Here is a 17,505-nt window from a genome sequence, read left to right on the forward strand (position 1 = left end):
TCCCAGCTACTCGGGAGGCTGGGGCAGGAGAATCGCTTGAACCCGGGAGGCAGAGTTTCCAGGGAGCCAAAATTGTGCCATTGCGCTCCAGCCTGGGTGACAAGAGCGAAACTCTGCCCCCCACCCCCCAAAAAAAGAAGTTGGCTGAATTTTTGCTGCATTTCACCATCTGTCCTGCACAAGCAAGACATTTGTCACCGTAGCAAGAGAAAGAGAAGCACAGCAGGTTGGAGAGGGCAGAAAAACATACACTCGTGGTCTCTGTAACCCCAAAGATGCTTCTTTGAAAAAAGATGCTTTTTTCCCATTTCCTGAGATGCAGAAGCAGCACCAGATAAGATGAACTAGTGGTACCCCAGATGTATGTGGCTATGTGCGGATGTGAAAATAACTTCACCACTCTAGGCATCAGGATGTCCATTTGTAGGTGGGAATTTCAATGCAGTAGAAAGCAAATATGGTAAGACAGCTATGATAGAGCATCACAACAGGCTGAAAGGAAAAGAAAATCAATGGGAATCCAAAACTGTAAATTAAAACCTTTTTCCTGTTTTACTATTATTAAAGGTGGCACAACAGCAACCTCAACAACTTTGCACCACGCCAACACTGATGTTTACACCAAGCACAGCACTTTTGGTCTCTATTTTTATTCTCCTCTGAATATAACGAGGATTCCTAGATGGCTAGCCAATTCTAATATTTAAGGCAACTGAAAATTAGAATGTTTCTGAAACATAGTGTTGTTGCCAGAGAGTAAGAAAGTTTTCAAGAATATCGGGCAATTCTGAAAGTACAAACAAGCCAGATTAAATGAAATAACATTGGCCAAGTTTTAACAAGATGACTCTCATATAATGATCATTATAATTACCCTAGTTAAAAGAAATGAGCTGTTTATGAAAGGCCATGTGTCTGCAATGAAACTCAAAAGAGAAAAGTTAACAGGTGCAAAAGGTAGTTTTATTATAAAAGGAGGGTAGACAACAAGGATATGTTTAATTTTTCTTCCTTTTCATGAGTAAGGAAAAGAGTTTCATATATGTGAATATTTTTATTTAATTTTAAGTAGAAATCTGTTTTTAAAATATGGGTATATGCTTATTTGCATAAGTGTAAGAAACAGAAGTAAATACAGGAAACCAGAAATAGGCCAAACACTCCTGAGCATAATTTTACTCGGTAGATTATTCCTGAAACTTAAGGAATCGTCTTTGAATTCTTTTCTTCACTTGACTTCCAGGATTCACCATGCACTTGTGATTTGCCTTTCATTTCACTCTCTGTTCTTCCTCAGTCTTTTTATTCCCCCGGGTCTTTTTTGTTCATCTTAAACTCTAAATTTTAGAATACCCCAGGGGTCTGCCTTCGGCCTTCTCTTTTATATCTACACTGGCCTCATACATAATCTTATCCAAGTCATTATTTTAAATACCGACAATATACTGAAAACTTCTAAATTTGTCTAGATTTGTATGTCCCTAGGCTGACATCATTGGCTGATACCAACCTGGATGTCTAATAGGCAGTCCCAAGCTTAATATATACAAATTAGAACTCTCACTCTCTTTCCAATCTGATTTCTTCCTGTTTTCCTCGTCTCAGTAAATGATATCAACACTCACTCCATTCTCTTTTCCTTACTCCATACCTGTGATCGTTAATAAATGCTGATGACTCTAACCATCGGAACTTACTAAAGAGATCCAGCCACTTCCTCAGCTTCTTCAGCTATGGTCCTAACTGGTCTCCCTGATTTCACGTTTGCTCCTCCCAGCAGTCCCATCTTCACACATTAGCCTGATTGGATAATGTCACTCTTTGGTCCTCCACATGGTCCCTCAGCCTATTTACCTATTTAGCCTCCTGAGACCTCTCCAGGGCTTGATCCATAGTTCCAGTCTCATCACTGCCACTCTGCCAATCCCCTTCTGGGCAACAGCAGCAGGGCTTCTTGAGGTGTTTGGAGTAAGTCTACCTCACTTCTACCCCAGAGCATCACAGTTTGCTGTTATCTTCCAAGAAATTTGTGTAACAGTCTCCTTCATTTCTTTAGATTTTCCTTCCGTTTTCAATTAGTATGCGAAGCTTTCTCCAACCGCTGGATCGAAAACAACCTTCCTGCTCTTATCATACCTTCTGTTCATACTACTTTTCTTTACTGCATGTATCACTGCTAAAGTATTTATTTAAATGTTTTTCAGCCTTAACATGTCATATAAACCATATCAGAGGAAAGATTTTGTTGGTCTGTACAGCACTATCATCTCCAAACTTAGAAAAATACTTAGCACAGGATAAGTGCTCAGCAAATGTCATCTGATTGAATGCATATATAAAAAACAGTAAGCACTCCACGAGCAGGAAGGAATGAATATTACCAGTGGTTCCTCATAACAGCCAGGTAAAGGGCAGAGTTGCATATCAATCCACATCATTTCACTCTCTGTTCTTCCTCAGTCTTCTCCCACCCCACCCAGCTCTTTTTTCTTTTTAATGTTTAGAGTCTCAAACTCTAACTATTAAAATAATCCTTCTTTGTGTAACAAGTGGTTATGCAAAATAACTAAGAAAAAAGGTGGCTCAACAATGTGATCCAAGATGATGAATTAATTATCAAAGTAGAGGTAACTTCAGAGATACAATAGAAACTTTTAGGAAATAAAATTTCTGAGCGCACTAATAATTATAATGAGATACTTGCCAAAGAGACATATGTTATTAAAATAGTGGTAATAGAATGGTGTCAAGGAAATGGATTGCACGATATGGGTCAAGAGAGACTTACAGGAAACATAATTTTACAGGGAAACACAAGATTGGAAGTTGATAAAACCTCTAATAAAGACATAAGTCTAAAAAGTCTTAGTGATACAGTAAGATAATATTAACTTTTAGGAAGATGACTAGCACTCAAACTTGAAATATTTTCGAAAAGGATCCAAGACCTAAGCTCTAACCAAAGTCAATATTACTAACCTACCCTTGAAATCTCTACTATCTTTGACTATCAAGAATAGAACTACCATTTGATCTAGTAATCCCACTGCTAGGAATCTATCCAAAGGAAAAGAAATCAGTATATCAAAAAGATACCTGCATTTGTGTGTTTATAACAGCACTATTCACAATAGAAAAGACACTGAATCGACATAAGTGTTCATCAACAGACAACTGGATAAAGAAATGTGGTATATATATGCAATGAAATACTATTCAGCCAGGAGAAAGAATAAAATCATGTCTTTTGCAGCAACATGGATGGAACTGGAGGCCATTATCTTAAGTGAAACAATCACATGCAGAAAGACAAATTTCAAATTTCCCACTTATAAGTGGGAGCCAAATAATGTACAGTGGACATAAAGTGTGGAATGATAGATCAGAGAGAGTTAGAAGGATGGTGCTGTGGGGGGTGGGTGGATATTAAGAAATTAATGGGTAGAGTGTACGTTATTCAGGTGATGGATACCCTAAAAGCCCTGACTTCATCACTACGCAATCCACCCATGTAACAAAATTACACTTTGTACCCCATATATTTACACAAATAGCATTTAAAAGAGAAGTCTCTATTGTCCTAAGAAAATGCTCTTCCTGTTTTGTTTTTGTTTTTTTTTTTTTTTTGAGACGGAGTCTCCCTGTGTCGCCCAGGCTGGAGTGCAGTGGCGCGATCTCGGCTCACTGCAAGCTCCGCCTCCCGGGTTCACGCCATTCTCCTGCCTCAGCCTGCAGAATAGCTGGGACTACAGGTGCCCGCCACCACGCCCGGCTAATTTTTTGTATTTTTAGTAGAGACAGGGTTTCACCGTGTTAGCCAAGATGGTCTCGATTTCCTGACCTCGTGATCCGCCCGCCTCCGCCTCCCAAAGTGCTGGGATTACAGGCGTGAGCCACTGCGCCCGGCTTTTTTTTTTTTTTTTTTTTTTTTTTTGTAGAGACAGAGTGTTTTGTTGCTCTGTCGCCCAGGCTGGAGTGCAGTGGTGCGATCTCGGCTCACCACAACCTTCGCCTCCCGGGTTCAAGCAATTCTCCTGCCTCAGCCTCCCGAGTAGCTGGGACTACAGGCACACGCTGCCACACCTGGCTAATTTCTTTTGTATTTTAGTAGAGATGGGGTTTCACCATGTTGCCCAGGCTGGTCTCAAACTCCCGAGCTCAGGCCCGCCTCGGCCTCCCAAAGTGCAAGGATTACAGGTGTGAGCCACCGCGCCCAGCTGCTCTTCCTCTTTTTTATCTGCAAATATTACCATAATCTTAAAATGATATTATAGTATTTCTGCAATCTGAAGAACATTATGTATTACAAGCCTAACTCCCTAGAGCGATAAGACTAGGGAGATAAACAGAAAAATAAAATTAAACTAATTATTTGTATACTTTAGGATAGGTTTAAGTAGAAATTAAGTATTTAAAAATTATTGAATTGATATATGTTCTGTGTTCTGCTTAAAGCATGAGGCATTCAAAAAAATCCAAATTTTAAATTGTAATTATGGTAACAAGTAACGTTATTTTATTATAAATACTTAACTGTTTAAAAAGTTGATTTTCAAAGTTTTATTAGTTATATCAGTTTAATAAATGGAGTACTAAATAAATTATGAATAGACCGGGCACGGTGACTCACACCTGTAATCCCAGCACTTTGGGAGGCCAAGGTGGGCAGATCACCTGAGGTTGGGCTTTCAAGACCAGCCTGACCAACATGGAGAAACCCCGTCTCTACTAAAAATGCAAAATTAGCCAGGTGTGGTGGTGCACGCTTGTAATCCCAGCTACTCAGGAGGCTGAGGCAGGAGAATCGCTTGAACTCGGGAGGCGGATGTTGTGGTGTGAGCCGAGATTGTGTCATTGCACTCCAGCCTGGGCAACAAGAGTAAAACTCTGTCTCAATAAATAAATAAATAAATAAATAAAGTATAAATAGTAGTTTGTATTTCTCACCATGCCCCAAATACCTCATATATGAAATTATTTATTTCAGGAGTGTTAACACATATTTTAAGGAATTGTTTCAATAAGAAATCAGGTAATCCCTGTGATGTCTCTAGTCTGCTCTGAAAAGCTAAATTAAAGAATGAGATATTGTCAAGAGGCTCCCTGTCACTAATTTCATCTTTAATAGATGTCTGTTCAATGACTGTGATCCAGACTGTAAATCTATATATGATAGCCCACCCATGTGACTCCATATTTGCTTCTGGAAGCTGGGATGTGAGTGACTAGAAAGAGGTAATGGAGAAACTTTTTGGGTGATTGGAATGTTTTATATCTTCAGAGGAATGTCAGTTTAACAGGTGCATGCATTTAAAAAATGCATCAATTTGTATACTTAAGTTTATGCATTTTCCTATATGTCAGCAGGAAAAAAAGAATGGAAAACAAATATGAAACCTTGGTTGATGAGTCTGCTTTATGCAGTAGTGTGAGTTAGCAATTCTCAAACTCCTTTTTGTGTTCTAGGCTTTCCAGACTTCAGCAAATACATCAATAGCTTGTGGATAATAGGAACAATGTTTTTCGTTATTGGAATCAAGATGTAAAAATACAGAAGAAGACGAGGTTAGAATTTATCCTGTAGTATTCTATTTGAGTTGGAGTCATTGTTTTGAGTATATATTTGTAGGTATATAACAGAACTTTGTTCATGGTATAGTTTTAGGAACAGGACACAACAACAGTAGCCATAAGCACACAAGATCATGTTTACCAAAATACAGAAATAACTGAAATTAGTTAAATAGAAATAAGGTTTCTTACAGAAAAGTTGACTTCAGGGCTAGGATAGAAAACACACAAGATTAACCTGGAACATCTTATTTTGACAGAAAATAAAAGAAGTTCTCAAAGAGTAGGACTATATTAAGGCTGATAAAGGAGCAAGCTTGAGGGTTTTTTTTTTTTTCAAATAGAAGAATTTTCCTACCTAATAACTGGCTTGTATTCAAAAATATTGAAAACAAGAAATACAGAAAGGGGCTAGTCTACACTAAAGGAGATGAAAAAAGTGTAGCATCCAGATGCAATACACTATCCTGAATTGGTCCTAACATGGCAAACATACAAACAAAATAAAGAGCATATTTGTGACAATTAATTAGGATTGTATTTCATTAATGTTAAATTTCCATGATTTGCTGTGATTCTGTAGGAAGTTTTTAGTAAAAACACTCTGAGTACATAAGAGTATAAAAATACATCTAACCTACTATGAAATTGTTCAGAAAAAAAAGTCTCCTGACTTAGAAAGAGATGATAATAAAATATACAGAGGAAAATGTAAGCAATTGGTGAGTCTGAGTAAAGGTATAAAGAGCTCTCTGTACTATTTTTGCAATTTTTATGCATGTTTGAAATTATATCAATATAAAAATTTCAGAAAATATATACGCTGAATATCTGTTGTGCAAGACTTGGCGTCTTCTTTCATAGAGCTTTCCTATGCAGGAACTGCAACACAGTCAACATTTTGTTGCACATTCTTGCATGAATCGCGGTAGGCAAAAGCATTGCAGCATCTTATTGTTGTCCTGACAAGCAAGATAGATATCCTTATGAACTTCCTACAGATGAGGAAATGGAAACTTAGAGATACTAAGTTGCTTGTCCATAATCACACATGTGATTTGTTGGATATACAGGATTAAAATCCTCTCCTTTGGTTCAAAGTCAAATTTGCCCTTTAAACCACGGGAAGGTTGGCCCACACTTTTCCAAATCCTTCTTTTAAGGTTGTAAAAGGACAACACCATGATAGAGAAACCGAACAGGCACAGGGTTATTTAGAATCACTCAGAACTTAGCCTGAGGAATGCAAATGAAGTGTTGATGATAAGATTAAACAGAAGAGCTGTTCAATTAAACCATTTAACCACCCGCAGGTTAAAACACCTGGAACAGGTTTACACTGAGGACAAGCCACTTGTGTAGCATGAGTTTAATAACTTGCTTGATCTGAGTTATTCTTTTTATTAGGAAATTAAGCTTTCCATAGCACAATTAGGCTTTTAAAGAGACAGATAAGAGCCAGTGTTAACATACTGATAAAACAGTTTTTGATTAAACTATCTAAAACAATATCAGAAACTTTCTTTGTTAGAGACCTGAAGTAGAAAGCAAGAAAACTCCCAGGCACTAGAGAAAAAAATAATTCCATTGAATGACTAAGGAGAGTAAAATGCGTGGTTGGTAAGGATAATTTTGAATTCATCAGAATTCTAGTACAACTTACCTTTGCTTGTGCTTAACTTGAAACTGAAAAGACATTTGATTGTCCTATGTGATTGTGTGAGAGAAGCAGGAGCCTAGGAGAGCCAAAGTAACGCCATTTTAAGTTCAGCCCCATCTTGAGACTAACAAGACACATTCTTTGCTGGTCATGACCCATAGTCATAAAATGTTTATTGTTGGGGAAGCAGCCTAAAGATACCTACAAGGACACATTCCTACAATGGAAAGTCCAAATGTATCAACACCCATAACAATATATGCTTTCAAGATAATTATGCTTTGATGTACTTATCCACTGCAATGTCAAGGATTGTTTTCTCTAAATCAATGGAATAAGAAATTTTCTCAAGGTTACTCTCATGCAGACACAGCCTAGTTTAGTCTTTACATAGACAAGACCCCCATAGAAGAAAAACTTAAAGACAAGGCGTTGCTTCTCTTGCTTTCTAAGGATGCCCCTACTTTGTGACTCAGGAGCTTTCAATAAACGATCTCTTTGCACTGCACTCTGCGACTGGCCTTGAATTCCTTCCTGTGTGAGATCCAAGAATCCTCTCTTGGCGCCTGGATCTGGACTCCTTTTCTCTGGTAACAATTGGACATGGGTTTATACTAGGTAAAACTGCCTTTCTATTTTCTACACATATTTGTTGTTTGGAAAGCTATGAGATTGGTATCATTGACCTATTAGAAGTACATCTGTAAAATAGATAATTGAAAGACATCACTAATATTACCGCGAGCCTGATTGACGTTTAGACAGCATATGTTTGGCAAGAACATTAAACAGGAATTCGCCAAATTCAAGGTTGATATAGCAAGGTTGCTAACTTATTAAGATCTACCTATGTGCAACAGAAAACACTGACTCTTTAGCTAAAACTAGCTTCAATTTGCATCACAGTTAGGATACAGATGTTACCCTATCCGTGACATGTCCAACGCAAACAATATGTGTAAAGATTAAAGCCATGTTTAGAAGGGGATGGAAAAATTGTCTCTACAGACGCTTGTTATAGTACGAAAATAAATTACAATATGATTATTAGGAGGCAGCAAAGTCAAGAGGGTACACTTTAGTTATGGGAGAGGCTGTAATTTAGTCTCCAGGATGTAACACTCAATGGATAGAATCAGAGAGAGCTTTAGATGTAGATGGGATGGTGCTGTCGGTAGCTCCTTTGGAGACCAGCTATTTGGCAAACCTGAGATCTAGTTGAGGGTCCTTTTTCGCCAAAGTCCTGGGATTATGCATTTGAGTCTACTTTCACTCTGATATAATGGGTATTTAGGCATAAGTGCAATCTTTTAATGTTCATTCTACCTGGCTTTCCCTATCTCCTTTAAAATTTTCACAATCTCTGTGTCTGACAGTTCGTCTTTATTTACCCAAGGTAAATATCTATGTGGGTAAGGAAAGTTGAGTCTTGTAACCTGATTAACTACGGCTGCCTCGTCCACGCCTGGTTCTTTCCTCGTAACACGGTTCTTTCCTTAGAGGTTCTGGATGCTGGCTACAGAGAGGCTTACTCTAATCCTCATGGGTAAGGTCATTCACTGGATGCCTCACTGACAGAGGGACAGGAGATCAGTTCTAGATCAAGCTCATGCATATTCTATAAGGAAGCTCCCTTTTTCCCTGACCAAATTCAGAACCATGTGACTATCTAGAGAGGTGTCATCTTTCATGTGGAAGAGGAGAATGAACCTGTTCTTGGGCCCAGGATCATTTAGTTTTTCCTCCTTTACCACCCCCTTCCATCCACTCTGTTCTCTCCTCTAAGACTGCAAAATAAATGTCAAAATTCAACATGTGTCTTCTCCTATTATAGTATAAAACAGAGTCAGATATGGTTGATATTAGTTCTAAATTTCAGTTAATAGGTAGCAATCAAAATAGATCTGACTTAAGAACTAAGTACTTTTATCTTAATTCACAACAAAGTGCTTATCCATGAATTTCCAGAGCACAGTATAGTTGTAATTTGAGGGCTACCTAAGCATACTTTCTGATATTGACAATTTGCTAGCCATAAATATTGGACAAATTGAATGGTAACCAGTACGATTTATACAATAAATACTAATTTCACACTCTTAAAAATGCTTACCTTCTGAATTGGCAAAAGTTTCCATTTTTATGTATGTAAAAGTGTAAAAAGATCTAATGATGTAATATCTAATGTAGAAGGATTAATATTCATATCTAATGAAGAATAATTTTTTAAAATTTATCTCTATTTTCATACATGACATTAATGGGAAAGTAATTGGAAGGTTTATAATGTCATAAACAGCAGGATTTCCCTGGTGGGATGGTTTTGTGAGGCTGCATGAAATGGGATACTCGGCAGTGTCTGCTGTGGTGACCTAGTTTGGGAAGGGACACTTGACATCACACTCACCCATACACGCAGTGTGCGGCGGACACCAGCCAGTCACTGCTGAGGAGAGATGCGCCGCAGAGCAGTCGGCCGCCATAATACAGACCCACAACCCAGGGCCAGGCCCCCTCTTTGGCATTACTTCCTCCAACAATCTTTGGGGTGATGTCTTGAGCCGCCAGTTTTTTTCCACAAGCTATTAAAATAATTGGAGAAAGAGCATCTATTTCATTTTTGTCATTTCTTCTGATGGTGAAAATTGAGTGGTAACAAAATAACTTCAGGTGACATAAAACTCTATTCAGAATTTTAAACAGAATGCTTGAAGTGGGATATGACAACATATTTACTTACATTTATGGCTACACTGTAACCGAATCAAGGAATCCTGTAAACACTGTTGACTGTAATAGAAGAACAATCATATTTTTAAAATTATGCGTTTAATAATTTAAAGTCAAACATCGTGTAGGTTATCCTACTTTTGCTTTAGTAAAATGGACATCTTAATGTCTCATATATGAAATGTAGGGAGACTGAATTGTAAGCCGAAGAAGCCCCAGTTTAATGTCAAATAGAGGTGAGTTTGCATCCTTATTCTACGATTTCTATGTAACTTCACGGAAGTCGCTCCATGTCCCTGAGACCCAGTTTCTTCTTCCACAAAATGGGGGTGATAATACTTTATTGGAGTGTCGTGAGAATAAAAAGCAATATTTGCAATAAAACTATTACAGGGACTTATACACAATGAAATTCTATAAATGATAGATATTGTTATGTTACTTGAACTGACATTGGTTTTCATCATTCTATAACACAGAGTATGCGTCAGTATTGCCAATCCGGCAACTATTCCATGCCCAACACCGTGTATGAGGCTGTGTGCTTCATTCAGGGAACTGAACGATGAATGCGTCACAGGTGCTGCTTTCAAGGAGGGCAGACACGTAACAAGCACATATAAAAGAAAGCATAGGCATAAATTACTGAAAACGCATCACCTGCTTAGAAATTTAAATACCAACTTTTTTCAGTGTCAAGAATTCCATTTTAAACAGAAACTAAGCAAATTTGTTTTACAATGCATTCTACTTAAAAGCCACTAGAGATCAGTATAACACAAGAAATTAAAGTACTTGCTCCCACTATTTCCAAATGCAACCACTGCAGATATCGGCTACATTGAAACACACACATTATACATGCAGATACACAAATAATTGTAATGACTTACATTTACATACTTAGCTGCAGCTAATTGTGCATGCTGTTTAGATCTTTAAAAATGCAACGTAAGTAAGACCTAAGATCCACATGTCTAATCAAAGCAATTCAGTGTTTCAGGAAAATATATGATAAATTTTATTTGAAATCATATGTATCCATATTGAATGACTGGCATATTCTTTACAACACAGAATGATTTTAGTTGAAATATAGGGAAGTCTATCTTTTTAGTAACTAGTGTGCATGCATGTATATCAATCTAGATATATCGACATGTATTTATAACACCCCAAGGAAGTCTCAGTTAACTCCCCTTTTTTTCACCCTGTGATGGGAAATGGTGGTCTGAGTCTGCATATATCTCACAATAGGTTAAAGAATCAGAATAGGACGGGCGCGGTAGCTCACGCCTGTAATTCCAGCACTTTGGGAGGCCGAGGCGGGCGGATCACGAGGTCAGGAGATCGAGACCATCCTGGCCAACACGGTGAAACCCCGTCTCTACTAAAAATACACAAAAACTAGCCAGGCGTGGTGGCGGGCGCCTGTAGCCCCAGCTACTTGGGAGGCTGAGGCAGGAGAATGGTGGGAACTTGGGAGGTGGAGCTTGCAGTGAGCCGAGATCACACCACTGCACTCCAGCCTGGGCGACAGAGCGAGACTCCGTCTCAAAAAAAAGAAAAAAAAAAAGAATCAGTATATAGGTCAGTAGATTTTTATAGTTGGCTGAATCATTTTCCCTGACATCCTCTTGTTTTACTTATTTTTTATTACAACCACTAGCGCAAGGGCATTTCCAAAAACACCAGTTTTCATAGGGATACAAACATAATCATCTATGCAATAAACAATAAATGCATAAATAAATTAACCAAATAAATAAGTAAATGAACATATGTCTGATTTTCTGCCAACCCAATATAATGTGGCAAATTAAGGAAGGGATTAAGGACATTTAATTAACTGGCTTGTTGATGTGATGAAAGGTTAAAATATGTCTATAAATGATGTCTCTTTCAAATAACACACACATACATTATAATAGTGACATCAATGGAAAATGATACTGGCATTTCGTTGATAAGCATAGAATAAGCTAGTTCTGATCTCAAGCATGCATATAATTAACATAAATGATTTTAAATAACTTTTTTCTTACAAATTTTTAAATGCCTCTAAGACATGAAAAGAAGAAATTCTCAATGTTCAAACTGCTTCAGGATCTATATGGTAATATAAATTTAGACATGCCTTATAGGAAAGGAAATCTAGAAGCCTGCTTTCTCATTTGCAGATGCGTTGCTTCATATCCGATGAGACTCATAATATCAGTCAAGGCCCAGCAAACATTGATATGAAACATTCAACTGTAAAGTTCTTTTTTTGGTACTTGAAATACTCCTTTACCATTTTTATTTTTTTACTGGTTAAGCTCACAGAAATGGTAACTTTTCGCGAAAAACTGAATAATTATCTAATTTCATTTTTCACCATTAAACAAAATATACCAGCAAAGCATCTCAAATCCTTGTTTGTAGTTATGGCTTCTTGCAGTTACATTCTTCCCACCCACAGCTGTTTTTTAATGGAAATGTAAAATTCAGAAGCCAATTTCAACAAAAATTACTATTAACACCCAAGTAGGAGAAATGACTTAATCTAAGCCAAAACAGATCTTTGAATACAGGAAAGATGCTGCTTTTTAATACCTTAGTAAAGGCTATAAAAATAAACCTAATATTAAAAAGTAAAAGAGAATATGTAGACACGACGAAAGGTCTAGACTTCTTCATTTAATATTCATGATCTATTTGCCAAGGAAGAGAAAAGAATATCACGATTTTCCCCTCTTTTTTCTCTTTTAGTGGTAGCTAATTTGTGCTGCCTCCTTTAGTCTGATCAACACTGGACCTGTTTTATCCCAGTTCTCACAGTTTCTTTCCATGTGATTTAATTGTTAATTAATCTGAGGCTAAGGATACAAAAGGGTATAAAATTAAAACATGTCAAATCCCTATGAGAGTGCCAGAAATTTACATATAGAATATTTCTTTTGACCATCTTATATATATTAGGGTTAGAAAATGTTATCAGATATTAAATAGATACTGTTTGAGATTACTTAAATAATAATATAAGTCAAATAACTTTCAAGATTATATGACCAGTATGTAATAGCATTCAAATCTGGCTGGCTTCAACAATCTATCTTCTTTCATGTCTATGTACAACTAGCCTAAGAACAGATTTAGGGACCCACCTGGGTGTTAGTATTAAGCGGCCATCAGGTGCTGTGTTTAATTTGACAAATGGTCCACCATCGGTAGAGAAGATTGGCATTGATGAGTTTCCACTCCTAGAGAAAAAAGAAAAAAGCATACAGACAAAACAAGAGCATAAAGAAAAGACCATAAGCTAGACTTTCAGTTCCTTAATGCTGTGGACAGTAAAACAAATTATGGGATTCCAGCCAAAAAAATTAACATTTTAATATAAAGCTTCAAGTGTTTTCCTATCTAAAGGATGATGCAAATCAGTAGAATTACCCATAATCACATGAAATGTAATTTTAACTTTAATGTAATGTCTTTAGTCTTTGTTTGCATTCTTACATATTATTTTACAAGGTTAAATCATTACATATATCACTTAGTTACCTGGTTTTATAAAGGTGATTTTTTCTATGTTGTCAAATAGTTTCCATAAAAACCGCTTTGAATGCCAATTTCCCAGCATTGCTGCACTGTAATTTATTAAGCTTTTCTCCTGTTGTATAGCTCATCTTTTTTTTTAGCTCGTCTTTTTAAAAGTGCATGTAGAGAACAACACAGACAGAGACTATCTTCAGTGTTTACTTTTGCTTTGTTCTTGATATTTCATTCAATTCAAAGGCTAAGAAGCCCTAATTTAAAGGAAGTCATGTGATTGCACTAAAAGAGAGACTATGCAGCCTTGGTCTGCTCATGTGTCAATTGGCGAGGCACCACAGGATGGAGAGAGACACCTCTGTGTGATCAAAGACATTTAGGCCCCAGGCTTTCTTTTCCCTGAAAACCTGTAATTCCCATGCTCTCAACTGTGAGCTCTAATTGAAGATTTCTCTTAATTATCCTGACACTCTTTTTTAGACTTAGCTGGAGACTTTTAGCTTTTAATTCTTAATCTTGTTTCTTGCCTTTTATTTCAGATTTTAATCATCATATAAAAATATGCCTTTAGGCTGGAAACATCCTGATTTCTGCTCTCTTCTACTGGTGAGCAGGGAGATGATGTGGTTCTACCTTTTGGAGTACTGTGATGGACCCACCCATTGACTCTTTAAAAGAAGCCCCAATGTCTTCCCCAGGCTATTGCCAACACTGACCCTTTTCTGTCTGTTTCCAGGGAACTTCCAAGTAACATTCAAAGCTTTCCTGATCAATTCGAAGATACGAACTATTTAGAAAGTGGTTCGTCTCTCTTTTAATGCTTTTATCAAGCTGAAAGAATGTTTAGTAACTTTCATCTACTGAACATAGAGCTGGGACAATAGATGTCTATTTAATGTTCCAGAATTTAAATCTTGCACTTTTATTTTGTAAACAGATAAAAGTAACTGAAGCACACAGATCCATTACCATACTTTAATAAAGCCTGAAATGGACTTACTAAGGGAAAGATGAGCCTTGGAATTCCTATTGTTAGAGATTATGCTATTCCACCAAGTGGGCAGAAGGAAAATCTCATTTAAATATTTACATAAAATATATTTGCTATGGCTTAGAAAACAAAACAGGTATGCAGATGTCAAAGGGTAGCTGAGAATGTAGAAAGTCTGGAATGCTCCAGATCATGAAGAAATTCACAGATGCAGAACAGTTGTATTTAAGTACTCACACATTTAGAGCAGACTGAATGTAGATAAAAACAGATGTTAGAGGACCTTGCATTTTACCATTTTTGCAGGTTTTGGTAGAAATCCTCACAGTAATCTCAGCTTTCAAAAATATCAAGGGATGCCGTTTCAAATTAAAGAGGCTTTAGTTGTGTTTTGCTGTCTGCAGGCTCCAGAAACATCATTGGAATTGGTTGGTTCGTGAACATCACTGCTGCCAGAGTAAAGTTGGTTGGTTGGGAGAGTCATTCTCCAACCTCTCTTCTAGACATCTCTCTTCTTTTCCTGTGTTTGATCATTTCTAGTTTCATTTCTAGTTTCCTCATTCTGAGCAGGTGAGCAGCTGAATGCCTGCTGTGTGTTGAACATTCTTCTAGGTAGTTTTCCATGTTCCTGACTCCCCATGACACATTCTCAAAGTGATGCTCTCTCCAGACAAGCAGCATCAGCCTCAGGAGAGAACATAGGTCCAAAGGCAAATTCTCCACCCTCACTCGAGGCCGACTTAGCCAGCAGTCTTAGGCCTGCTCTAGGGTAGGGTCCAGCTATCTGTATTTCACCAAGCCTTCCAGGTGATCCTGGTGCCTGCTATAGTCAGGAAATCATGTTATAGCCAAATATGGCATCCTTTTCTGCTACTGGCACGAGGCTCTGCTTTTTGACATACAAAGTGACTTCTAGATACCCAATAATCTGTTTTAAGGCACTCATGTCTAAATGAGGAAACCTTTGGAAAGGTATATAATTAAAAATAGATGTTAGAGAGGTGGATTTTAGACTCTTCACTTATCTATAGCTATCCTTTTCCCCTGTCCCTTGGATATCTCTTTTAAGACAGAGACTGAAGGTATACATTTCTTTTTCTTTCTTTCTCTTCCTTTCTTTCTTTCTTTCTTTCTTTTTCTTTCACTTTCTTTGTTTCTCTCTCTCTTCTTTCTTTCTCTCTTTCTTTCTCCTTCCTTCCTTCCTTATTGCCTTCCTGCCTTCTTTCCTTCTTTCTTTTCTTTTCTTTTCTTTTCTTTTTTTTTTGATACTCTGTTGCCTAGGCTGGAGTGCAGTGGCTCAATCTCGACTCACTGCAACCTCTGCCTCCCAGGTTTAAGTGATTCTTCTGACTCAGCCTCCCGAGTAGCTGGGACTATAGGCGTGTGCCACCACACCTGGCTAATTTTTTTGTATTTTTAGTAGAGAGGGGGTTTCACTATGTTGGCCAGGCTAGTTGTGAACTCCTGACCTCAAGTAATCCACCTGCTTCAGCCTCCCAAAGTGCTGGGATTACAGGTGTGAGCCACCACACCCGGCCAGATACATTAATTTCTCTGGAAATTCACACCAAAATTTGGAGAAAAACTAAATTGAACAAGTATTTAAAAATTATTTGTAAATATTTTTTAAGCAAGCCTATTTATTACACATCTACTTCTGGCATGCATTGGATAGGATTGACAGTGATTTTTTTTTTAAACATATGCCTATTCTAGAAGGAAAGACAACTAGACCCAAATTTTTAAGAATAATGGGTATTCAGTAAATGCCACTTGTTCCACCCTGAGATTTTCAAATGCTGCTCCATGGTGGCACTTTCAGTATCTAGCAGAGAAAACTGGAGATACATATACACATGGATAAAAGATGCGTAATTTTCTGAGATGATATTTTCAACATTTTTAGTCTCAAATTTAACATGAGAAAACAAATATAAATATGTCGTCTTGGGTTATTTAGAGTAGTTGAACAAAATGCTCCTTCAAAAATAGTTACAAAATTATCACATATTTACATTTTTGTACTAAATATTGTTACCAGTAACATAAGAGTAGGGTATAGAGCCCTCAGTTCATACAAATATTTTTCCAGATGTCTGTTCTACATGTTAAATTTGGGATTTGTGATGGACTACCTGCATTTCAAATCCTGCCAAGTCAAACTCATTCTTTTTCTGACTAAACACAATTTATTTCTTTGTATGCACTGTAAACACATTAAAAAGCAGCAGAAGTTTACAACAAACTATTCCTTATTTTAAGAAATCACGAGGCAATAAATATACATTAAAAATTTTCTTGACAGAATAAAAGATTACCCTATGTGAAGTCACCATTTACTTTTGAAAGACAAAAATCTCAGAACTACTAAAAAATTGAATTCAGAGGGAATGCATTATATTAAGTTCTGTAATTTAATCATGCACCTGAGGCTCTTACTGCCTCAGTTTTCTTTTCTTGCAAGGAAATTAGTGTTGATTTTTAGAGAGGCACTCTGTAAAGATTAAAACTAGACTGTACATTTTCTAAATCTTTAAAATGTTCCATATTTGCATATTTAGGTAACTTCATTACACATTCACATAGCTAGTTGAAATCAGAAGTTTAGTATCACATAGAAACTCCATATAACATTACCTTGTTGACATACTAATGCCTCCTGGAAACCTATTTCTAAGCTTTTATTGCCATTTTTATGGGTTATATAACCTCAAAGAGCTCTCCTTATTTTAGGAAAACTTTATTTCATGTGAGAAAAGAAGCATATAGATGCAACCATTATTATTTTTGAGGTCATAGATGAAGTATAAAAATATACTCATAGAAGAATTCTAGGGAGGAAAAAAGGATATCTCAAGGATACTTGCATGGTATTAAATCTTCTGCCTCTCTTCTTAGGCCCTGCCTAGGTTTCTTCTCTTTTGTCTCACTTCTCAGGCTGAATTTGCTGTGATAAGAATTCTTCCCTGGAGCAGGAGCTTAGGCGGGGATGTTTTGAGGCCTTTGGACACACTAAAGC

At 37.1% G+C, this 17,505-nt stretch overlaps 1 protein-coding gene across 1 annotated transcript in view; it reads right to left on the bottom strand.

Moving 5' to 3' along the window:
- The window catches only part of TMPRSS15 (transmembrane serine protease 15), a 136,969-nt gene that overhangs the window by 16,630 nt on the left and 102,834 nt on the right, over window positions 1–17,505 (bottom strand). The window contains exons 19-21 of the mRNA XM_024239482.3: window positions 13,108–13,203; window positions 9,972–10,021; window positions 9,639–9,813 (exon numbers count right to left, since the gene is read on the bottom strand). Of these exons, the coding sequence (XP_024095250.3) occupies window positions 9,639–9,813; window positions 9,972–10,021; window positions 13,108–13,203 (321 nt within the window). The remainder of the gene's footprint in view (window positions 1–9,638; window positions 9,814–9,971; window positions 10,022–13,107; window positions 13,204–17,505) is intronic.

The sequence above is a fragment of the Pongo abelii genome, chromosome 22, assembly GCF_028885655.2.
Source record: "Pongo abelii isolate AG06213 chromosome 22, NHGRI_mPonAbe1-v2.0_pri, whole genome shotgun sequence".
Classification (NCBI taxonomy): Eukaryota; Metazoa; Chordata; class Mammalia; order Primates; family Hominidae; genus Pongo; species Pongo abelii.